Here is a 26717-nt window from a genome sequence, read left to right on the forward strand (position 1 = left end):
GACCTCTTACTGGGAGCAAACACAAAGGTTTTAACAGAAAAACTCAAGAAAACTTCAAACAACAGATAGCTCTAATTAATGCAAATTATTCGAGGGTATTTATTAAAAGCGATAAGTAAAAACATCCCCCAAGCTTAGGTAGAGAGATCAATTTAGAAATATTAGTAAAATGATCAAAGAAATTTATATTTAAATACACGTAACATAACAGAACATGTTCCAGGAATGTAAAGCTATCTGAACAATCTATTTCTAGAACAAGAGAAACTCTGTATTTCTACTACTTTTTTAAAAACAGCTATTCACACTGGATGGAGGTAGACTTAACACAACATGGGATAACCTTCCCTGCCCTGCGCTGTAGTGTCTCTTTTCCATTCACCTTGTCACCATCTCAACGGTTTGCATCAGAGCACATAATCCAGTTTCTTAGCCAAAAGAAAACATTTGCCACCGTCCAGTATTTCTAGTGCATTAAGGAAACCCCATATGAAGATAAAGAAAGCAACACGAAGATTAAGTGACAATCTGACCTGTAGTGCAATAAGTCATAGTACAATAAGAATGCAACACATAGCTCATACATTCCATCACACCAGCATCACTTCTCTGCATGGTAGCACCATCAGCTTAGCAGAGGCCTTCCAAGATGCTTAGATAAACTACCAGACTAGAGACAACACAGGAGTTCACCTCGTTTCTGCAACATAACGCTTATGTGCTGCCAACTCTTGTGTGTATGTATGTATTTATGCATGTATATGGAATTGAGAATCATTTACAAAGTAAGTAATAAGCAAGGAAATGCTCTTAGGGTAACATACAAAGACAGACTGACTTCATATGCTGGCTGTTACCAGTGCAAGCCCTGGCAGGTATCCTTTCATCACTCAAATGTCCACCTCTCTAAACTGGGACAACAGAACATAACTCAGACGAGCTTTGGAAGACAAGAACCAAGCTTAATGTTTTCAAAATGGATGATCTGTTAACCAACACATACTGGACAATCCATCAATTCATCTTGCTCCATGAATCCAAAATTGGTAATCTTCTTTAATAGACAAGAAAAATGTAGGTATCTATTTCCAGACTATAATTTGTTGGTTTGTCTAGTCTTGTGCTGGACTACAGTTAAGACAAAAAAACCAACAAGAATAACAAAAAGAAGAAAAAATAATAAAGTATTCTAAGATATGGTACACAAAGAGAGACAAGACATTCATTAACACACTGCTTTAATTTACCTGTTCTATGAACAAAATATAAAAAAAATTAACAATGCCTGCTACTGTCATAAATATTGAGGAAAACACACTCTCACTGCCTTCAGAACAAACTGGCATAAAGTCACACACAAACACACACACAAGTGCACGTGTGCACACCTCCTGTTGTGTCCACATCCCATTATTCCACTATTGTCTGTGGTTTAGCTTTCTGCAGTTTCAGGTACCTATGCCTTCAAAAGTCCAATAGACACAAGCAACTCGAGCTTTCAACTGCGTGTAATTTTGACTAGTGATAAACTCCATGCTGTCCTACCCATACTGGACATGAGACATCCATCATGCAGCATTACTCACACTATGTAGGATATAGCCACTTGGTGTTCAGTAATCATCTCAATTATAAGATTAATTGTCATGGTATTGCAGGGCTCATATTTAAATAACCTTTATTTTATGTGCTAATGGCTCTAAAATACAAATGAAGATACTAGCAATTTTATTAAATATGTTGCTGCAATTATTCTCAGTTATTGTTGACATTTTACTATTGTTGCCTTCTTACTATACCTCATTTTTAAATTAAAGTTTTTCATAAGAAAAAACAGTATATACAGAATATGTGCTATTGTAGGCATCCACCAGAGGGCTTGGGATTCCCCCTCCCCCTTTCCCTGTGGGTTATGGAGATTACTACACTTAAGACAGAAAAAAACAACAAATTAACAAAAAATGCCAATATTTTAAATGTACATACTCCAGGAGCCTGTGAATCCGCTCATAGGATTTTATTTAGAGGACACTGTCAGATCAATAAAACACAGAATATCTATTAACAGAAAGCTAATTACATAAATTATGTACAATTTTTCAAAAGGTGGGCTGAGAGATGGGGTAGCAGTTAGGAGCACTTGCTGCTCTTGTAGAGAACTGTTAGGTTCCCAGCACCCATGTGATGGCTCCTATCTTTAACGTCAGCTCCAGGGATCCGATGACTCTCACCTTTGTGGGCACAAGGCACCCACATAGTACATATACATACATGCAGAAAAAACACTCATACACATAAACAAAAAAGTAAATGCTTTTTAAAAATAAAATAAATAGCATATTATAGTTGTTTGAATGAGAATGGCTCCAACAGGCTCAAATGTTTGATGACTTGATCACTTGGTGGTAGAGACGTCTGGATAAGGTAAGGAGCTGTATGTTGAAGGATGCAGGCTTTGAGGTTTCAAAAGTCACCTGCCTATCTCAATTCCTTCTTCCTGCTTAGCCTCTGTGGTTCCAGATGTAGCACTCGAAGATGTGGGCTCGAAGATGTTCCTACTGCCACGTCTGCTGTAATATATTCTTATAGTTCTTGAACCACATGCCCAAGTAAACCCTCTCTCGCGTAAGTTGCCTTGGTCATTGTATTTTATCACAACAATAGAAAGTAAGTAATACACATGGAACTGTGAAATATGTTGTGACTTTCAGGAGCTAGGTGAGCAGGGTTAGGAGACTGTCTGGGCTGTGGACCAGCTAGGCCGTCGTTAGTCTGTCTACCCAGTAGGCATGGAGTCCGAATCCACATGGGCACCAAAAGTGGAAGGACGCTTAAAAGAAACCCCATACTAGCTCAGAATTAAAAAACAGACGTTTACTTAGGGATATACTCACAAATCAGAATCCTCTGCTGAAACAGAGATCAGAAACCAAATCCCGCAGCTAGAAAAGAGAGGCCAGACACATGTTCTACATCGGCATATATAAGTATAAGAGGCCACGCCCAGTGGGCAGGTAACCACTGGCTGTAAGACTTCCTACAGTGCAGGAGCAATAAAATAATTCCAAGGTTCATACTTTCAAATAAAAAAGCATTTTTGAAAGTAGAGTATATAGTAGAACCCACATCTATATGTAAAATGATATGTTTAGGATCAAGTGTACTAGGGTTTATCTACTGTAAAAAGCAACACACTAACAAAGTGATAACTCAAACAGACTATTTTTAACTGTTTGTATTATACAGAATGTAGAATTGTTTGAAGATCAATATTAAGTTTACTTTTCCTATAAATGGCATTCAACCAGACTATAAAACACAAAACCATACACAAGCTAAGCACAAATAGCAAGTCAGCAATCACCAACAGATAGTCAAGCCAGGTGGCTACTACAGTTCTTTTACTATACAACTACAACTCAGCGCATGGAAACTGATGTTTTCCTTCAAAACATGACTTTGGCTCAACCACATCAGTAGCAGAACCTGTGAGTTAGCTGGAGAGATCCAGCTCCAGACAAAATCAACAAGAAGTAGATTTCTCAAGAGGAATTCATCCAAATGGAGCATGACCAACAGATAATAGAAGGTTCAGGAAATAACTTACAAGGTAAATGGAGCTGGTTTCTATAAATGGCGTTGTGTTATACCCTCATCCTTTCTCTTCTAGTTGAGAGGTAGCAAAAACAGGTAGAACTAGTACAGCTCCTTTCCATTGAAGACTGTCTCTGCTCACCAGCAAGAAGTCTACCTAAAATTTCCTTTTGTGATATAGTCTTGAGGATTTAAATCCTATTAAGCCTCTAGCACTATTTCAGAGAAGTCAAACCCAGTTGAGTACTGTCCCTAATCCACATTTCTTCCATACACACATTATACAGTCTTAATTGCAAAACAAAACACGAAAGTTTAGTGCTATAATATCTTATAATCTTATACATCTCAGCAATAAAGGAAATGAAATGCAAAGAGGTGTACCTGCTTGCTCAAGATCACAAAGTTCCTAACTTCCAAGTAGAAAGGCTAGCACTAACTAAAGCCTGTAATTTCATTCTGTCAAGCTTACTAATAATAGCTTTCTTTTTATTTTAAATCAGAGTCCTCAAAGACTCCTGGCCTGTCACATAATGCCAACATTTTAAACCATCTTCTCAATTTCGCTACAGCTCTCTAGACTATTTCTCTTCCTGATGTATATGAGACATTTTTACAAAGTTTATTATTTGCAAAAGAGGGCTCTCAGCCTTGTAAAGACAAAAACAAAACGCACAACTAAATAAAGAGATCAAGGGGATTCGAATTGGAAAGGAAGAAGTCAAACTTTTATTATTTGCAGATGATATGACAGTGTACATAAGCAACTCCAAAAACTCTACCAGAGAACTCCTACAGCTGATCAACACTTTTAGTACTGTGGCAGGATACAAGATCAACTCCAAAACATCAGTTGTCCTCCTATACACAAAGAACAAAGATACAGAGAGGGAAATCAGAGAAACATCACCTTTCACGATAGCCACAAATAGCATAAAGTATCTTGGGGTAACTCTAAGCAAGGAAGTAAAAGATCTATTTGACAAGAACTTTAAGGTTTTGAAGAAAGAAATTGAAGAGGATACCAGAAAATGGAAAATCTCCCAAGCTCTTGGATTGGGAGGGTCAACATAGTAAAAATGGAAATTCTACCAAAAGTAATGTATAGATTCAATGCAATTCCCATCAAAATCCCAACAAAATTCTTCACAGACCTTGAGAGAACAATAATCAAGTTTATATGGAAAAACAAAAAACTCAGGATAGCCAAAACAATCCTATACAATAAAAGTACTTCCAGAGGCATTACCATCCCTGACTTCAAACTCCTATTACAGTGCTACAGTATTGAAAACAGCTTGGTATTGGCACAAAAACAGAGATGTTGACCAATGGAATCGAATCGAAGACCCAGATATTAACCCACAAGCCTATGAACACCTGATTTTCAACAAGGGAGCTAAAATTATACAATGGAAGAAAGAAAGCATCTTTAACAAATGGTGCTGGCATAACTGGATGTCAACCTGTAGAGGAATGAAAATAGATCCATATCTATCACCATGCATAAAAGTCCAAATGGATTAAAGACCTCAATATTAATCTGACTACACTGAACCTGATAGAAGAGAAAGTGGGAAGTAGTCTACAAGACATGGGCACAGAAGACCACTTCCTATGTATAACCCCAGTAGCACAAACAATAAGAGAATCAATGAATAAATGGGACCTCCTGAAACTGAGAAGCTTCTGTAAAGCAAAGGACACTGTCAGTAAGACAAAAAGGTAACCTACTGATTGGGAGAAGATCTTCACCAACCACTCATCAGACAAAGGTCTCATCTCTAAAATATACAAAGAACTCAAGAAACTAGACACTAAAACTCTAATTAACCCAATTAAAAAATGGGGTACTGAACTGAACAGAGAATTCTCAACAGAAGAAGTTCGAATGGCCAAAAGACACTTAAGGTCATGCTCAACCTCCTTAGCGATCAGGGAAATGCAAATCAAAACAACTTTGAGATACCATCTTACACCTGTCAGAATAGCTAAAAACAAAAACACCAATGATAGCCTATGCTGGAGAGGATGTGGAGAGAGGGGAACACTCATCCATTGTTGGTGGGAATGCAAACTTGTGCAGCCACTTTGGAAATCAGTGTGGCAGTTTCTCAGGAAACTGGGAGTCAACCTACCTCAGGACCCAGCAATTCCACTCTTGGGAATATACCCAAGAGATGCCCTATCATACTACAAAAGCATTTGTTCAACTATGTTCATAACAGCACTATTTGTAATAGCCAGAACCTGGAAACAACCTAGGTGCCCCTCAATAGAAGAATGGTTAAAGAAGGTGTGGAACATATACACACTGGCGTTTTACTCAGCGGTAAAAAGCAATGACTTCTTGAATTTTGCATGCAAATGGATGGAAATAGAAAACGCTTTACTGAGTGAGGTAACCCAGACCCAAAAACAGGAATATGGTATGTACTCACTCATAAGTGGATTCTAGCCATAATTAAAGAACAATGAGCCTATAATTCGTGATCCTAGAGAAGCTAAATAAGAAGGTGAACCTAAAGAAAATCATATAGTTATCCTCCTGAATATTGGAAGTAGACAAGATTGTCAGGCAAAATGTGGGTGCATGGGGGTGGGGGGTGGATGTAAGGGGAGATGGGTAGAGAGAAGGGAGAAGGGGAGGATTCAGGAGAGCTGGGGGAATGGGATGGGTGGGATGGAGGAAGGGTAGATATGGGAGCAGCGAAGTAGATATCTTAATTAAGGGAGCCATTTTAGGGTTTGCAAGAGACTTGACTCTACAGGGGTTCCCAGGTCCAAGGAGAGGTCCCCAGGTTGTTCCTTGGGCAGCAAAGGAGAGGGTGCCTGAACTGGCCTTGTCCCATAGCCACACTGATGAATATCTTGCATATCACCATAGAACCTTCATCTGGCGATGGATGGAGATAGAGACAGAGACCCACATTGGAGCACTGGACTCACCTCCCAAAGTCCAAATGAGGAGCAGAAGGAGGGAGAACATGAGCAAGGAAGTCAGGACCACGAGGGGTGCGTCCACCCACTGAGACGGTGGGAATGATCTAATGGGAGCTCACCAAGGCCAGCTGGACTGGGAGTGATGGAGCATGTGATCAAACTGGACACTCTGAATGTGGCTGGCAATGAGCACTGACTGAGAAGCTAAGGACAATGGCACTGGGTTTTGATTCTACTGCATGGACTGACTTTGCGGGAGCCTGGTTTGTTTAGATGCTCACCTTTATATACCTGGATGGAGGCGGAGAACCCTGGACTTCCCAAGGGGCAGGGAACCCTGACTGCTCTTAAGACTAGAGAGGGAGGGGACAGGTGGGAAGGGGAAGGGAAAAGGGAGGCGGGGAGGAGGTTGAAATTTTTAATAAATAAATAAATGAATAAAAATTTTTTTTAAAAAAGAAAAGTTTAAAAAAAACACCCTTTGTTTGGTATCTTATAGTCAATAGTCAAATAGTCAAGTGTTAGAAATCTCTGTTGCATTTAAACTGCCAATTACCTGGAACAGAATATCCTAAGCTTTCATTTATCCTATAGACCAAATCCATCTAAATAGGTTTTACGATACAAGTAAGAAAAGTAAAGTCACTCTGACACATATCAATCATGTTAGGAAGACTTCATTCGAGACAAGGCAGAACTAGACTGGCAGGTGGGGAACTTCTCTATGTAGTGTGTGGAAATCAAGATCTTTTTTTCTATTTGACTATCATAAAAAACAAATAAAATGAAAAACAGCTTTTGTTTTTCTGGGAAAGCATAGCTTTTTAAAATAATCACAACCTGCCCCCTTTAAATTTTCATTTTTCACCTTAAGTTGCCAGTGACTTATCACAAGAACAAAGTATTTCATTTGATACCAAGAAAGAATGCAGAGGCCAATAATAACCAAGACACTTGAAAAAGAATTAAGTGGGGGCACTTTAACCTTCCAGGTCTCAAAACTCAGTGAGGACTCAAACAAGGTAGTGTTAGCAAGGCTATATAATTTCAGAAGACAAAGCTACTTTACAAAGCCACGGACATATGAACATGACTCATAATGAAGGGAGGGGTCCCTAACTGATCCATGTTAGTATGGTAATTAAAAATATGTGCTAATTTGGCATCGAGTACTAATCAACAGAAAAGAATAATAGATTTTATATCAATCAGTAAATATCAAAATATTACAAATATTAAAATAACAACTATCACTCATCTCAATTCAGAATGTAGGAAATACTTAAAATATACCTGTATACTGCCAAATTCCACGTTCTCATAATGAAAATGTGCACATTCAGCCATCTTTGGAAAGTGTCCCTTGGTGAAGGGTAACCTAAAAATACATGAAAATAAATACGAGACAAGATACTTGACTACTCAAAATATACATACACACACACACACACACACACACACACCATGGATTTCAGAGCTCATGCAAGCAAAAATACTTAATAAGCACATGCATGTGAGCCATAAACATTTACACAAACCTTTTTAGAAACACATGGAACAAGATGCATACTGCATTGAATGTGTGGATAACAACCAAAAATGAGACATTGTCTCTTAACGTTGCCTCAATTTGACGTTCATAGAAAAGCCAGACCTTTGGCAAACTAAGTGTGAACTGTCTGCTTCTGCAGAGAAGCAGAATTCACAACACAAAGCACACCAGACTTTACCTGTGGATGTTGTCACAGCCCATCAGTCCGGGAGTGCTGGACCTGGGTACAGAACGAACATTTTATCCTTATCTTGCCCAGGCTTACACTTGGAGCTTATTTCCCTGCTTAGCCCTCCTTTATCAAGGTAGAAGCTGGATTTCCGGTTAAAACTATGTAGGAAAGACTCAGGTATTTCATGTAACTTTCAAATCTAGGTTAGCTCTTTCAGGTTTCTTAAGGGCAAGCCTAGGATTCTGTAATTGAACCAATAAAGCTGATTTTCCTTAATAAATGAGATAATGCATTAGAGGTACAGAGGCAGGTCTAGATGTTCCTGTTAGACAAATGAAATGTAATAGGCAACAATGTATATGGAAGAAAAATAAAGTGTATTTTTAGGAAATGAGTTGTATAAAGACCTACTCAGTTCATTACTGAGTTACAACATAAGTCTTAACAGTATAAATTGTCATATGCATAGGAAGATAGAACTGACATTCATTTGAAGCAATTCGTTAGAGTTCACTCCTGTCTGTACTTACTTCTTCACATGCTTAACCTTCATGCTTGCTGCACTGCCACAGGCCTTAAGGGAAAGCTCTCCAGGGATCTCTGGGACATCTGCTCCTCTTGCCTTAGAAAATAAAGAAAAGAAAAGCTATGGTGATTCTGTTAGTATTGAGACTTCTTTTATAAAAACACGCTACAAATATATTTTTACTGTTTCTTCTGAATCTATATTAATAGGAACATGTTTTGATATAATATTCCTTTAAATTGTGAAATTACTTGACTTTTAGCTATTAAGAATAAACTAACAAAAAATATTAAAATTGAATACCTGAGTTTACCATATAAGGGAAAACTTGCTGTAAAAACAAAAATTTTCTAGTTCTTGTCATAAAATTCTATAATCAGTTATTAGAATTCTCAGTACAAACTAAAATCTCTCCTAGGAGTTATTGGAACAAAATAATCTTGGTTACATTATAATTATCAACAAGTGTTAAAAAGGGTATTATGAACAATGGAACAACAGGCATTTCTTACTTCAAAAGTTTCAGTCTTCTAGCTTAAGAATCAACCTTAACTAAATTAATTTTTTCCTATAAAAAATTAGTCAATAGAGTTTGGATAATGTTAAAAATGTTTCAACTACAGGAGGTAACTGCATTAACTTATTGATTCTTGGTATACTACCCTAAGTAGGATTATTTTTTCAATTTTTTTTCTCCTTAGCAATGTTAACTATTAATAAGACCTGCTATTTGACAGTCAATCTTCTTAGATGTTCCCCTATTCTTTTCAAGGTTTTCAAAACAAGAAAGAATGTACACTATATTCATTCTGTACCTTTTTATTTTGTGTGTGACTGAGTGCATGTGAGTGAGGAAATATACGGCTCACCCGTCATTATGATATTGTACTACTTTTATCTCAGGTTTCAGCATTAGTGAAAAATGCACTGTCTGATGACTTTCCCACCATTGCTGTCTATAGCGCTGTCACCTCTTGAATCCATCCTTTGATGTTTCTGGTCACTGTGAAGAATTTTACTTTGTCATTTTCTTCTCTATTCTGCTACAGAAGGCATATGAAACTATGGAATCAATGAATATATTCAGTGAAATGACAACGCAGACCACAAAGCCAATGTCTCTAAGCTAACAAAACAAAACAAACAAAAGCCCTAAACCATCTAGAAGAATGATGCAATCATTTGAACAACTTCACACAAAAGCTGGGCGATGAATGATTTCAATGGGCACCAGTCTGTAGGTCAAATGTTGCGGAACTCAACTTGCAGTTCACTTGCCTTTGCAGTAACCTTTACAGGACTGTGGCCATGTATGGTCAGAGTTGGGGAGATGGCTAGACACTAATATACACCAGATGGCCCTTTCAGAAAAAGTCTGCCTACTTGTCTAGTATGAGGTCTCCCCCATTTTACTTTTCTAAATGCCTTAATTTTGTTTGGTATCTGGAATAACTGATGAATGCTGACAACTGATAAGACAATACCTGGGATCATAAAATAACTTTCTAAATAAGGAAAAAAATCAATACAAGGTCCAATAATACAAGAGATTTATAAAAATGGTTGAGTGGGTCCAAATGGCAACTGGGAAGTAGACTTCTTTGCTATATTCTTAGGAATATGATAGATAGCCAGTGGTGGTTTGAATAAGAATGGCCCCCCATAGACTCATATTTTTATGCTTTGTCACAAGGAAGTGGAACTCTTTGATAGGATTAGAAGGATTAGGAGGTGTGGCCTTGTTGAAGGAAGTGTGCTACGGAGGCCAAATTTTTTTTAAAACAAATAAAATATAAAGGCAGGTTTCTGTTTACCAGGAATCTCCCTTAATCCGCCCCAAAGGACAACAACCTTGCGCCAGCTGCATCTACTTCCTGGTCAAATATGAACAGCCTGTATCAGTTCAAAGAACCCACATGATAACTATTGTACAAAATCTTCCTGCTTTTCTGCCATTTTATTCTTCTCTCTGCCCCCTAAGAGACATCCTTGGCAGTTTAACATCCAATAAACCTTTCTTCCTTCCAAGGGAATAGTCTAGTTAGGAGGTTTCACTGCACCCCTGCTTACATCTGGTGCTGAAACTCAGGAAAGCCTCTGCTTACCCATTAACAATCCTTCTGCTTACCTGGCCAAAATCTTTCTGTTTAGGACAATGTCACCAGTACTGCCATTTGAAGGGGGGGGGGGCAGTGGGGAATGGCACTTTAGACCTAAAAACCAGTATTCATGATTTAGGAAGAATTTTAAAGGTCAGATTAAAAAATATAACAAAAGGATAAAATAAGGCTTCAACTAGGACATCTAAAGATAAGGTCTAACAGCCAGTAAGAATATGAAGCACTGCTAGATACAAATAACTGCCACAGAAACAAAAAGGATCCTGTGGAACTCTATCATATACACAAAAGAATGCAGATACAAAAAACACATCTACATTGTAGGATTTCATGTACAAGAGGAATAGACAATTGGTAGAAAAAGTTGACTGAGGGGCACCCAAGAGGTTTCCGAATTTTATAGAACTTTCTATGTTCAAATCTTTTTTTTTAAGATTTTATTTATTTATTATGTATATAACATTCCTTCCATGTATGCTTGCTTGCCAGAAGAGGGCACCAGTTCTTATTATAGATGGCTGTGAGCCACCATGTGGTTTCTGGGAATTGAACTTAAGACCTCTGGAAGAGCAGTCAGTGCTCTTAACTTCTGAGCCATCTCTCCAGCCCCCTCTATGTTCAAATCTTGATCTTGTTCATACATGAAGAAAACAAGTAATTTAATCAATACATACACGTTAAGATTTATTAGCTAGGGGTGGGGGTGGGATGAGGGACAGGGGTGTGGAGGTGCATACCTTTAATCCCAGCACTGGGGAGGCAGAGGCAGGTGGATTTCTGTGATTTCTAGGCCATCCTGACCTAAAGAGCTAGTTCAAGACTATACAAAGAAACGCTGTCTCACAAAACAAAACATGCTACTTCTCCATATGTAAACTAGGCTTTCATTAAAAGGTAAAGAAAAAGCAAATGGTGAAAGGGCAGACAACATTATAATAGAAAATTATAGGTCAGTCACAAAATAACAAAACAAATTAATAAAAATACTTCATAACTAATGTGCTCTAGAAGTACAAGGGTGATATAATATTTTTAAATCTATGCCTTGGCTTTCATTCTTGATTATAATTAAAGTGAATAGGGAAAACAGAATATAAACTTGATAAATACAATTTATCAGATAAAACTCAACATGTTTTCATGATGAGGTATCTGGCAATGATTGTGGCTGAAAGTTGTAGAACAAAGAAAACACTCATCTCTGACCTCTCACATTTTACCAAGACAGGAATGGTTTCCTTTCTGCCATTTTCATCCTACATTGGCAAAAGTATAAACTGTCCATACAATGAAATAATCATGACTATACAGCAATCGGGAAGATTCCAGCCTATTGCTGTGAAGTAGTCTGCGCCAGGCTACCTTAAACACAGTAAGTATGAATATGCATGTGTGTTTTGCTTAAAAAATAGAAGAGTAAGCAAAAGCTAATTTGAATGTTTACCAATGAGGAAGACAGAAAAAGGAAAAAAGACAGATTGCCCCTATTTTGAGAATTTTGAGGTCACAGAAGCGACTTAAATATCAGTAAAAATAAATTAAAATGGGAAAAAGCAGCACCCTCTAAAAATAGAGAGTGAAATAAAAGAAATGATCCTAATTATATGTTAGTGGCTAAGCCCAGAGAGGGATTGGATTACTTCAAGTGGCAATAAAGTAAAGCAATATATCCCTACAAGGATATTTCTTGAAGTGAAACAGATTGTATTCTAAAAAACTGACATTCCTGTTTTGAAACTAACAGAGGTAGAAGATGGGCCAGTGAGGTGGCTCAGCAGGTCGAAGTCCTACGTGCAGAAGCCTGACCACCTGACCTCACTCCATAACACCCACGGTGGAAGGAGAAAACCAGCTCCTGAAAGTTGTCCTCAGACCTCCAAACACATGCCAAGGAACACGTGTTTGTTCTTACATATACCTCACACACAAGCATACACACAGTAACAATAAATAAAATTAAATTTTGAAATGAAATAAAAATGGAAGAGTAGATCAAACAAGCAACTACTAATGTCACTAAAATACTAAGAACTTTAGTGTAGGAAACAGTAATATAAAACCGGAATCTGAGTAGAAGTCTGTAGTCCTTTCTGCTGTGCATGTGATAATGCTATGTGTATGTTCACATACAGCTCTGATGACATGACGGACCAAAGCAGAAGGCATAAAGAATCTCAGCCATCGCAAGGCTGACCTAAAACTGGTCTTCTGTGAAGTACCTGCTGATAAGGTTCTTAAATAAGTTCTATATGAATACGGCTGAACTGAGAGCTGATTAAATATTGAAGGTAAAGTAAGTGTCAGATACTGCACAAAAATGTGTAACAGGAAGGAAATCGTTGTCATGAGGCCTTCATTCCTTTCACAACACCTTTATGAAACAAATATAAAAACATATGACTTGTTTATCAAATGTACAGAAAGAAGACCACTGAAAGGAAAAGTGACATTAAATGCTAAAGGTAAACAATTTCAATGAGTTGCAAAGACAAATTGAAATGAATGCCAAATTCACTAAGAATCAAATTTAAAGCCCTAAATTCATGGTAAAAGTTCTACTTAATGTGTAAGGATAGGGTTGGAGTATGATTTGTTTGACAAAAACTCACGTAACAAGAACTGAGGCAAAAATCTACCAGAAACCTAAAATAATGCAAAGGGATTTCCTTCCAGTAAAAAGCCAGCAGTCTTTAGAAATACACATCTACAAGACGAGCATTTACTGCTCTACAGTCTGAGCCAATCAAACCATAAGGAACAATTGACCCATCCTACTAAAACATATTTTGATTTGGAAAACATGAATAAACAGGAAGAAATGTTTTGTCCTGTCTATTTCTACAGCTCCCTAACTCTCCTAAAATTACTCTACCATCACCCTACTGGTGCAGATGACTAAAGACTCACTCAGGTAACTGATTTTGGTGATGATATATACTAATAAAGTGGTTGGCAATGTTGCCTCGTTAACTCCAAAATCATTTAGCAGTAATGCAATGTAATATAATATATCTCTGGGTGTGAATCTTCAAAATGCAGTAAACTCCATGTTGATGTGTATCAGAACATTAACAAGGATTACAGACTTCAAAATTTTTATTCTTTGAGAATTGTGTACATGAACACAATGGTTTTTGGATCATACCCACCCCTCTCGGTCCTTCAAACTTTTGAACAAAGACAAAGGAGAAAAAATACAGTACGTGAAAATTGCTCAACGTCTCACAAAAGTGAAGGAAATCTGACCCAGCTATTCTGTGTCACAAAGAAACTGAGGCCAAGAAAGAACAGCAGTTAGCAGTGTTAGGCACAATTCTAATTAAATTGGCAAGTAATCTAGGAATCTCCATACCCTTTACTCAGCAATTCTCTCTCTAGAGAATAAAAAGTCATCATAAAGTCATTCACTAAAGCAAAAAAATATGAAATAGATTTAGGACTCTATTAACTACAGAACTACATTCTATTTTATGGCATATTAGATAATCATTAAATACGTTAATACTTTTAAAATTATTTTTTATTATTAAGAGATTTACTTTTATTATCTTTAATCATGTGTATGTATGTCTGTGTCCATGTGGGGCTATGTGCAGGTGAATACAGCACCCTGGGAGGCCAGAGGCCTAAGATACTCCAAATCTCAAATTACAGACAGTTGTGAGCCACCATCTAGTGCCAGGAGTCAAACCTGGGTCCTCTGGAAGAGCACTGATGAGCCATCTGTCTGGCCCCAAAGCACTGTTTCTGTGTTAACAGCAGCAACATACAGAATACATAAATTACTCCAAGCAATTGGTTTCATAAATATTGATGAATTAAAATTTTTTGCACTATCTCTGTTTTCATCAACTAATATTAACATATATGGCAAATACATTATGATGTGTAAAAGCCAAAGAAAACATATAATACTGTTCTACATAAAATTCTAAAACAAGCCCTTTTCCTACTTCTCCATTACTTCATCTATCTGGGTACTTCAGTGAAGTGATTCTACAGATGAAATTAAAGGTTCAGGTCAGTCAGTCAGTCTTAAAACACCAGATTCATCTGGGACAGCAATCCCAAAGTAGATTTTCTCTGACTCGTAACAGAAAAGAAAGTCAAAGACGACTACTACTAGCTCGAAGGCTGAAACGGTCACTTAAAGAGCAGAGACAGGTTCTTCTCTGACAGCTCAGAACCACAAGGAACTACCTCCAGCCCACCACCTGAACGAGGCAGGAAGCTGACTGCTCCACGGCATCTCCAGATGAGAATTCAGCCCAGTGGATGCTGCTTTCTGTGTCATAAGGCCCAAAGCAGAAAACATTCCACCTGCCTAGCTTACAGAAATAATGAATGCCTACTATTTCCAATCTATAAGTTTGTGATAAAACTACCTGAAAGTAAGTTAGAAAACCTGGTCACATGTTACCATTTTCCACTTTTACTCTCTTAAGATTCAGTTTGTTGTATCAGCTTTATTTCATGCCTACTGTTCCCAGGACTTAGAAAGCTGAGACAGAAGGATCATGAGACAGAGAGCAGACTGACCTATATAGCAAGAACCAGTCTGCAGTGGTTTGAATGAGCAATAACCTTATACACTCTTCCGCTGCCGCCACGCCTTCCTTGTCATTATGGACTCGCTCTCCAGAACCACAGAGAAAACCAACACTTTCTTCTGTGAGAAGTTTCTGTTCTGGTGTTCTATCACAGCAACAAAGTAACTAATTCACTGTCCCAAAAATAAAAAGAAAATCACACACACATACACACACACACACACACACACACACACACACACAGACACACACACACGAACCCCACAAAGTATTACATGTATCTATATAACTAGATGGATGAGATTTTAATATAAAATATATACTATAAAGAAAAAACAGGACCAGTAAGATATTTCTGAAATAACATGTGTTTGCAGGTGCCTTTGAAAATAATGTTCCATTTCTGACAAAAGAACAAGAGATAATAAGGAAAAAAAATCTAATAACCATTCTAATACCTTAGAAAATAAACATATTAACCCTAGAATATATTACAATAAGTAACACCATCATTAAAATGATGCACCCTTAAAGGATAAATAGGTTACAAAAAGATTTAGTACCTTTTGGAATATTTTCAGAAGAACATGAACACAAAATACATATATTTTTAAAAAACAAGAACAACAATTGTCTTCACTTATTCAAGAGACTTCTCAATTTTATGTTCTCCAGGAAAATTATCACCAAGCAGTCTGAAGGAAAGAAACAGGTTTTTTAAGTCTGAATATCATGAGTTCATGTGAAAGTCTCAAGAAAAAAAAAGTCACAATTATGTAAAAGATACACCAAGTCTCTGAATGTTGCCTATAGTTCTCTCCTAAAAGTCTGTTCAGCATTACTGAGCTGCATCACATTTGATAACTTTTTGATAACATTTGATTTACTAACAAAAACAAGTTCATTAACATGAAAATCTAGTCAGGAGGTGACACATGCCTTTAATCCCAGTACCCAGGAGGCAGAGGCAGGCAGATCAGTTTGAGGTCAGCCTGGTCTACAGAATGAGTTCCAGGATGGTGAGGCTATCAGAAAGACCCTGTCTCAGACAGAAGGGAGAAAGAGAAAGGGAGAGAGGGGGGAGGGAGGCAAGCATGTATGGGAGGACAGAGGAAGGATGGGAAAATCTAAGGCTCTGTGAGATAAATAATGGTAACTGGTATATTTATTTTCTAATATCTGGACACCACAGACCAGGCCCAGGAACACACCAGTCAATTAGCTTACCTAGCATCATAAATAGACAAGTACTGAAAACAAGAAACAGGAATCAAAGAAGGCTGCAGGCAGGTTTAAGACCCTGAACAATGAATGTATAAGCCATACAAACAGTCCTAAGTGAAATACATTGCTTCAGTTCAACTATCGACTTCTAACGAAAAACAAAAGGAAGAGAAGAGCAAAGCAAAACAGTAACATGACACCTGAACATGATGGAGAAACAAGCTGCTCTCCAGTAGAAGAGTTGCCTTAAGGTTCACGTCTACCAGAAACATCTCAGAGAACCAATTAACAGCAGGAGAAATTATTCAAAGGCAACGTTTAAAACAATTTGGGAAAATTATTAGCAAGCACCATTAGGATAATTATCACAACTCCTCTGCTCAGCAACAGTTGGATAATCAACCTAAATTAGCACATTTACATATTAGCAAATTTATGCTTTTCTATAACTGAGCTTCATCTTCTCCATCTCTTTTTACATCATTCCACTGCCCTACTTGTTTAAAATAATTCTGCTTCTTCAGATTATATGTGATCCCAAAAAACATATAATTTTATCATGCATTTTATAAAATGTTCTAGGAAAATCAAAGAAGAGTATACTATTATCTTTACAGGTATTTATCTGGGTGCTGACTTGTGCATACAAGTATGTGGGGGGATTACAATGCTCTCACCTGTGTGTACATGTGTGTAGAGATCAAAGGTTAAGCTAAAGTGACATGGAGAACTGCTCTCCACTTTGTTTTGAGACAGGGCCTCTCACTGGACCTGGAGAACACTGTTTCTGCTAGACGGACTGGGCATCAAACGACAAGTTCCATCTGCTGTTTGCTTTTATACCATCACAATGCAGGAGTTACAGGCAGCACATCAGGCATTAAAGTGAATGAGTCCCGGGTATCTGACCTCAGGTCTGCATGCTTGAGCAGCAAGCAATTTACCCACTAAGCCATCATCCCAGGTCAAGATACTTTGTTAAGGTAAATTATTTTTCTTCAATGTAATAAAAAGAAATGGTGATCAGTTCTACAATAAACTATATAGTATGCATTAGATCTACTAACACACACGCACGCACGCACGTGCACTCCGAAATTGCCTCTTCATTAATTACTCTAAAGGAATAATCCAGCTCTTCTATCTAAGCTTGCTCTGCTAGAAACTTTAAGCGATACAGTGGAAAATAGCCCGAGTATAAAGAGCTGCTTGTGAGAGCCCCCAAAAAAGTAGCAGTAAGTCTCACTTTTGTTTAAAAAGAAATGGGGGGGGGGCAGAAAAAAATCATATTAATGTCTGTTCTAGTTTGTTGTCTGTTGCTGTGGTAAAAACCAACTTAGAAAGGAAAGGGTTTCTCTCTTCTTACAGGTTACAATCTATCACCATGGCAGAAGCTCACACAGGAACCAGGAGGAATGTGGCTTACTGGCTGGCTTTCTCTGCCTTGTCCTTTCTGATAGAGCCTAGGCACACCTGCCTAGGATAGCATCACCCACAGTACGCTGGGTCAGCATGTATTAGCAAGCAAGAAAATACCCTACAGATACACCCACAGGCCATCTGATCAAGACAACTCATCAACTGAGGTTTCCTCTTCCAGAGTGACTTCTCATAGACTCCAGTTTGTGTCAGGCTGACAAAATTAACCTGTGCAAATGTTCAAAAAGAAAGATAATGAAGAAAGTTCGGGGTTTTAAGGAAAAGGTCATTTCGTTTGTATAAAGAACGGCAATTCCATTTACTAAACGAATATTTACTGAAAACTTACTATGCCTGGCACAGAGAATAAAGCAGTAACTAGCCATAATTAAAGGCTCTACTCACACAGTTCACATTGCAATGGAGAAAAAAATAACCACATAAATTTTCAGTATTAATAAGTAATATAGAGAAAATTAGAGCACACTAATGTAGCACAAATTCTAATTGATCTTAAAAATAAAAACACAGATTCAGATATAGGGATAAATGCTGAAAGATCATAGAAGTAGAGCAGGCAGCCACTAGAGTTTTTACCTCTACCAATGCTCAGATCGAATAGGGTATCCTGTCTCTACAAGTCCTCAGACTGAATGTCATCTCTACGAAACCTCAAACTACATAAGAGCTCCCGTATCCTCCTCATGTTCCTCTCTCAGCCCAGCCATAACCACCTACCTAGTGCTGGGACTAAAGGCATGTCATCCCATTTGCAGGAATCACCTTTGTGGTGCGCTCTATTTCTCTTTTAGACAGATTCAATCTCGCTTAGCCCAGGGTGGCCTTGAACTCCCAGATATCGGTCTGCCTCTATTTCCCCAGTGCTGGGGTTAAATGTGTGTTGCCACCACTGTCTGGCCTCTATGGCTAACTAGTGACTAGCTCTACACTCTGACTCTGATCGTCCGACAAACTTTATTAGATCACAAAGTATCACTACAGAGGGGAAGCTGGGCAGTGGTGGCACACACCTTTAATCCTATCATTCAGGAGGTAGAGGCAGGCAGATCTCTTTGAGTTTGAAGCCAGTCTGGTCTACAAGAGCTAGTTCCAGGAAAGGCACCAAAGCTATACAGAGAAACCCTGTCTCAAAAAAACAAAAAAAAAAAACAAAAAACAAAACAAAAACAAAAAACAGAGAGAGAGAGAGAGAGAGAGAGAGAGAGAGAGAGAGAGAGAGAGAGAAAGGTGATACACACCTTTAATCGCAGCACGGAGGAGGCAGAAGCAGGCAAATCTAAGCAAGTTTGAGTCCAGCCTGGTCTACAGAGCTGGTTCCAGGACAGTCAGAGATACACAAAGAAACCCTGACTCAAAAAAAAAAAAAATCACAACACATACACACACAGGAGTGCAGGATTACTCTTTTAGTTAAGATGGCAACACATGATCACTAAAAATGAGGATGCATGCCTAACAATGATCTGAGAAAAAGCATCAAAATCCTAGTGTGATGGCACCAAAATAGTGGAGGAACAAGAGTGAAGGTGTAGATGGTTTTAGTCCATGGTATGAGCTAATGCTCAGCACACTTGAGAATTGTGTAAGCGTCAAAATAAATCAAGTAGGAAAGGACTTTTAAATTATCCGATTCATAATAATACAAAGTTTGGGGCATGGATGATAAAGTCAATTTGCTAACATAAACCACAGAACAGGAAAAGGGAAGGCTCTTCCAAGGAGTCCCAAAGATGAGATACATGAAAAATCTGTTATTCATGATGTTCAAAAGATTTTAGGTGGAGGAATGAGTACTCTTAGGGGTGAGAGACAGGGATACGAGGGTCAGGAGCACTGCAATGCCGGTGAGGAACGAGAAGGTAACAAACATAGAGATGCATGTGGCTGTGGATGCCAACACTTACAGTGGGAAGGAAGCAACCTGAAAGGTATAGCTGAGTCAGCGTGTGGGCATGTCTGCTGTGTATCCTTAAGTGATGGAGGGAAAGCCACTCACACATGCAGGATTTGCAATAATAATACTGACTGTTTTCCTAATTTTAAAACTGTGATACTCTGAAAAATGAAATTTTATGTTGTTTTCAGGGGCACAGCTGTTAACAGAGGTATTTATAGACCAGCCATTTATGTTGTTCTCAATAATTTTATTTGCTCCAACATGAAATTGTAGTAGGGAGGCCACTAGTTATTTCCCGGCTGCTCAGACCCGAAATAATCACACAGAAACTGTAGTAATTAAATCACTGCTTGGCCCACTAGCTCTAGCTTCTTAATGGCTAACTCTTACATATTAATTTATTAATCCATTTCTATTAATCTGTGTATCACCAGGTGGCTGTGGCTTACCGGTTAAAGTTCCGTCTGGCTCCAGGGGCTACATGGCTTCTCTCTGACTCTGCCTCCTTTCTCCCAGCATGCCATTTAGTTTCCCTCACCTACCTAAGTTCTGCCCTATCAACAGGCCAAGGCAGTTTCTTTATTAACCAACAGTATTCACAGTATACAGAGGGGAATCCCACATCACCTCCCCTTTTCTGTTTAAATAAAAAAAAAATCCCAAATCATGAACTGATTTGCTTTAGCTGAGTGCTGACCACATATGAATTTTAATGACTGAAAAGTAAACTGAGGTGAAAAATGTTCCTACCACAAACCATTAAAACAGCATGTTTATCAGCTCAACACTGCTGCTTGGCATGCTGTAAGCTGCACTACTAAATCACAGCAACATTCAATTCCCAAGTGCACTGAATAGTTCTGTTTTTAAAATACCAATGCTTACATACATACATACACATGTCACACATGGTTGGTTTGGGTATTTATAGTTCTCAAACATAAAATGAATAACAAAATCCTAATATGACGGCACCAAAATGAATAAAGGAATACAAATGTGATGGTCAGGGTGGTTTTAGTCCAAAACTGGCAAAACACACACACACACACACACACACACACACACACACACAAGTATGTGTGTATATACACACACTAGTTGTTTTACGTTAGTGTTTAAAAATCCATAATATGCAATTACTAAAATTTTTCAATGTTAATTACAAATAATTCATTTTTAGTAATGTAGAAAAGTTCTATATTTCTTTATTAATTTTTTTCTTGTTTAGTTCACTGATTTGTTCTGTTTTAAGAAGTAGGGGCAGAATCTTATGATATTGACTAAGCTGACCCCAAAATCCTGGACTCAAGTAAACTTAAACTCAGTCTTCTTGCTGCTGAGACTACAGGCAGTGTCTACATTACAGTTTTCATTTTGTGAGAATGGTTACATGTATGTATGTGTATGAGCATATGTGTGCAGGTACACTTGCACCATGTGTAGAGGCCAGAGGATAACACCAGGGGTCTTCTTCAGCTGCTCTTCACCTTATCTTCTTTGAGACAAAATCTCATTGCACCCAGAGCTCACCCACCCATAAAACCACAGGGATCCTCCCTTTTCTGTCTCCCATGTGCTGGATGTGGAAAGCAGATGAAGTTCTGGGGGAGGGTGCATTGTTGACATGGGTATGGCCTGGTCAAGGGGGCCAATGCCTCAGACTCGAAGGCATGGAAAGGTCTCACTCTGGCCAGGGTATGAATGTGCACGAAAGGCTGAACATCCGCTGAGAGCATAAGTGTAAAAAGCTCCCACTACAGCTTCTTCCTCTCCAGGATGATACTGCTCCCCTACAGAGTCCCTACCAATATCAGGTGACTCAGCCCCTCACTGGTTGCCATACAACACTGTGTATCCGGGCTACTGGTGCATCTCCACCTGAGCACACCGCTCACTGAATTCTGACTTCTGTCCCTGGTTTCTGTCTTTATGGTCTTCTCTCCCAGTCAGGTTCCCAAGACCCAGCTGTACAGGTCTCAGCAACTGTGATTACAAGCAAACATGATGGTACCCAGCTTTGTATGTGGGTACACGGATCTAAATTTGGATTCCCATGACTGTGTGGCAAGTACTTTACCAAGAGAGCCATCACTTCAGCCTCTGGCTTGAATTTTTTAAAATAATGATTTTTGTTAGCAATCTGTGAAGAGTAGCGAGTCATATCAGAAGCAAAGCACTAATTCAGGGGCTTACTATTGCTTTGATTTTTAAAATATCTCTAAATAAAATCCCTTAAATTTAACAGTTCATAAATTTCTGAATCTCTTTAAATGTTGATAAAAAGCTAACTTTCTCATTATACCATACAAACCAACAGTTAAGCCCACTAATTTTTTCATTAACTCAAAACTAATTAAGTGGAACTGTTTTAGAGAAAAAATTAGAAAGTTTCTTTTAATAAACTTTTCTCAAAATGGTATTTCACTTGAGTAGTTCTGAGAGAAAATGGTGCAAAATTCATTTTTAGTCAGTATGTAAACTAACATGTATCTCCAGAGAACAGTTAGTAAACTACTGGCTCAAATTTCATTCCTGTATTTTGTTTTTCTTTTTGTTTTACATTTTTAGGTTTCTTTCTTTTTGAGAGCATGAGTGTTTTGCCTTATGTGTGTCTGTGCACGATGTGCATGCCTGGTACCTTCTGAGGTCCAAAGAGAGTGTAAGATCCCCTGGAATTGGAGTTACAGATGGGTTAGATAGCAAAATATTATATGGTGAACTAAAAACAAATCAATATTATTAAGTTATTTTCAACTTACAAGAGGAGAAGTCTGAAAAATCAGAAACAGAACACCATGTAGAACAAACATATCACCATCTAGTATTTCTTCATAAAATTACAAAATTGTAACTTCAGTAGCTTTTCTAACAGTTCATCTGTTAGCTGAACAAGAAAAGCTGATTACCAGTGGAGACAACTCAATTATGATTGACTATAGCAGCCCAAGAAATTCAAACTCAAAAAAATTCAAGCCCAGAAAATATGAACTGACTTAATTCTATTTAGGGAAAACAGCTGTTTGAAGAGTTGAGAAAATATCAGTAGTTGGTCTAAAAAAACTAAGCAATAATGTTCCTTCCCTCGATGGATAGATATGTGTAACTAATAAGTTTCAGATTCAGAGTTTGGAGGAGATGAAGTCTTGGCCCCTATGAGGGATGTGCATTGCACATCTACAGGACAGAATGTTCACAAATAACTTAAATAAGCATTAATTCAGTACAATCCAAAGTAGAATTTACCATAACTATACCATAACTGACTTGGGCATAAATATGTGCAGAAAAAGATTTGGTTGGACATATTTTAGTTTCTACTATTGAACACTAAAATGCTTTGATAACTTAGTTTGTTACAAAATTGGTATTTTGAAAGCAACTTAACCTAAAACTACAAAGCAAAGCAGTTTATAAAGTCATTTGAATGGTTAGTATTCCAAGAGTCACATGTACTCATAAGCTACTGTTTACACTTCCCAAGCTATCAAATTTTAAGAAGGGAGATTTTCTTTCCCATGAAAGTTTGTAATGAAAATAATTTTCAAACTCAACCTGCAGGCTCAGGGCAGTGTTGTTCAGACCATAATGCATGTGCAAAGTGAGTTCCATATAATAAATGTCATTTAACTGTGTAATGAGGTGCTTCAAACAATGTTTCAATGAGAAGTACTTAACACGTAATATAATGAGATGTTAAAAGGCAAATATAAATAAGAAAATCTAATAACTATATAAATACAAGTATCAAAATTTGATGAATTAAGATAATATACTTGGAACTCTAGAAACAGTTTCATGCACCTGCCTGGCAAGCACAGAGCACATAAAAACGATTATGTTTGTAACCTGTTATCAATAACTGCAGACCTACCTGAATGAAGTTACCTTTTACAAACTGAAATTTTTGAATTCTCATAGACCAGCATTGGTAGATGAGTGTTTACACTACATTTTTATGACATGGAATATTAACTGTGAACTACAATTGAAAATAGTTATTTTAGTTCATAAAAATTTTCATTATTTTTATGGATAGACCCCAATTAAAGATTTTTTAAATAAGTAAAATGAGTGGCTGAAACATGTTTCCTGGAAAATTACACTGATGATTTTTGTACCTTAATTCTCAAATAAAATTGGTTTCCCAGCAACTCAGCAAACTCAATTTCTTAGGGTAATCAGTTCAAAAACATGAAGTTATCCATGACATCATTAGGTCACAGTCATCAGTAAACATCATTCCTTTCAATCTATAAACCTAGATCTAAACTCTAACCTCACTGCATCTGCGTCTGTTACTATCTTGAGTCAGATGATCACCATTTCTGGCTTACTGTAGCACGCCTCCCTCCCCTCATCCATCTCTCTCTCTCTCTCTCTCTCTCTCTCTCTCTCTCTCTCACACACACACACACACACACACACACACACACACACACACACACACAGAAGTCTCTTGTATTACTATTGTACCCCTCACTGGTCTCCTGGAGCACTCTCAGTGGTTTACTGGAGCACTCTCTCACTGGTCTCCTGGTTTACTGGAGCACTCTCTCACTGTCTCCTGGTTTACTGGAGCACTCGCCCACTGGCCTCCTGGTTAAATTGAGCACCCCCCCATCCCTGGTCTCCTGGCTTACCAAAACACCCCCTCCCTGGTCTCCTATCTTACTGGAGCACTACCTCACTAGTCTCCTAGCTATCTGAGGTACCTCCTCCCTGGTCTCCTGGCTAATTAGAGTATCCCCTCCTTGGTCTCCTGGCTAACTGGAGCATTCCCTCACTGGTCTTCTGGTTTACTGGAATCACTGGTCTCTTGACTTCCTTTTTTTGCTTCTTGATACTTATTTCCAATCTGGACTTCCTTTAAAAGTCAAGCCAGATCCTGTCACTCCTCAGCCATAAGTTCTGTGGTTTCCAACCTCACTCAACAAAAGCCAAAGTCCTTGTCATTAGATCACATGGAAGCACATGATCTGTTCTCCACCCCCAGAATACTTCTGACTTGCTCATATTCTTCCACCAGCTCATTTAATTTGAGCTACACCATTTGTTTTTCTTTCAGCTTTCTTTTTAATTCTATGACATAGCCTTTATTTAACTTGTTCTTCCATTGTCTAATGTGTTCCCAGATAAACATACTATTGCTCCTTTACATTCTTCAGTGTCTGCTCATATTTCACCTTCTCACAAAAGCCACCTGTAGACAGCAATTGTTATTTCACATTGTATTCACAGGTTCTAAAACAGTACCTGAAAATATCTACTCACTAAGCATACAAACAAACAAAAAATACTGTACTGTTTCCTGTAAGTAATGTTGCAATCATCTTTCCTTACATAATACTACACACACACACACACACACATAACATTGACTTACCATTGCACTAAGTGTTTCTTCCCAATCAGGCCTCTCTCGAGGGTGAACATTTCTATGTAGCTCTGGAACAAAATCATCCTCTTCAGACTGTATTGAGGGCTTCATCTTCCTAGAGAGAGAAACATGAGAGACTTTTGTAAGAATTTCCATTTCAACAAAAACTGTCACAATGAACATAATCCAAAAGGCAATAAAAATACCTTCAGATTTTAAATTTAACTCAAAAAACTTGAGTGGTCGATGGTGAGCCTTAATTTCTACTCTGGCTTCCAGAGATCTACCCTGACATACCAAACACCTGCTTCCTACTTCAGAAAATAACTATAATAATTATTATACAAGGCCTGATTACATCTATTCAACATAATGTGAACCTTGGAAATGATCTGTTAAAGAAATCATTTACTCTGAAACTGTGTCTACAGAACTGTGCTAAGCATTAGTAAACCTTCGTAAGGGGTCTGGGAAGATGCATGATGAATGGTGAGGCTTGTTAATGGCTTACTGCACAAGCACGAGGACCTGCGTGGCCAAGACTGTATGTAATACACTGTTCACGGACACACATACGCCACCACTAACATACAAGTCCCTGTGGAAATTCCCCTCAAATCAATATATTAATGGTTATGTGATCAAAGATGTCAACAAAGCCATTCAGAATGAAGGTTAAGAAAAAAAAAAAAGGAAAGAACCAGCTGAGAACTGAGTAACTCATCAGCAGCCCAGCAACACTGCAGAAACAAGGAACAATGTGGCAACACTATGTGCTCTAAGCTCTTGACTGAGACTCCAAGAAAGCCATGTCTCAGAACTGAGATAACCACTTCTAATTCTTCACGACTAACAGGTCTATTTAGATTGTTCATCTGGTCTTGATTTAACTTTGGTATATGGTATTTATCTAAAAACCAATCCATTTCTCATACATTTTCCAACTTTGTGGCATATAAACTTTTGTAGTAAGATCTAATGATTCTCTGAATTTCCTCTATGTTTGTTGTTATGTCCCCCTTTTCATTTCTGATCTTGAACCTGTCTGTATACAGTAGAACAAAATGAGAAATTCCCTCAAAAAGAAAGTTATCAGTTGAACTACCCTGCTGCTTCTCCTGAGAAAACTCTTCACATCTTTAACACACACTGTTTGTACCAGTTCCTGATGCAGGAGGTCCTTCAGTATATGTGTTTCTTTTACTGGTTGATGAATAAAGCTGTTTTGGTCAATGACTTAGCAGAGTTAAGCAAGGTGGGAATTTCAAGTAGAGATTAAGAGAGAGAGAGTAGGTGAAATCAGAGAGATGTCACGCAGC

The 26717-nt window shown here is 38.0% G+C and overlaps 1 protein-coding gene across 4 annotated transcripts in view; it reads right to left on the reverse strand.

Annotated features, from left to right (window-relative positions):
• Arhgap32 (Rho GTPase activating protein 32) overlaps window positions 1-26717 on the reverse strand; it is a 248548-nt gene that overhangs the window by 118450 nt on the left and 103381 nt on the right. For 3 of the 4 annotated variants that reach the window (XM_085689766.2, XM_087905737.1, XM_048458697.3), the window contains exons 2-5: window positions 25405-25513; window positions 8792-8883; window positions 8268-8309; window positions 7831-7915 (exon numbers count right to left, since the gene is read on the reverse strand). In XM_085689766.2, coding sequence (XP_085545892.2) covers window positions 7831-7915; window positions 8268-8309; window positions 8792-8883; window positions 25405-25513 — 328 coding nt within the window. The remainder of the gene's footprint in view (window positions 1-7830; window positions 7916-8267; window positions 8310-8791; window positions 8884-25404; window positions 25514-26717) is intronic. The other variant, XM_048458698.3, reaches the window with a different exon arrangement.

Source organism: Myodes glareolus, chromosome 4 (assembly GCF_982192425.1).
Source record: "Myodes glareolus chromosome 4, mMyoGla1.1, whole genome shotgun sequence".
NCBI lineage: Eukaryota > Metazoa > Chordata > Mammalia > Rodentia > Cricetidae > Myodes > Myodes glareolus.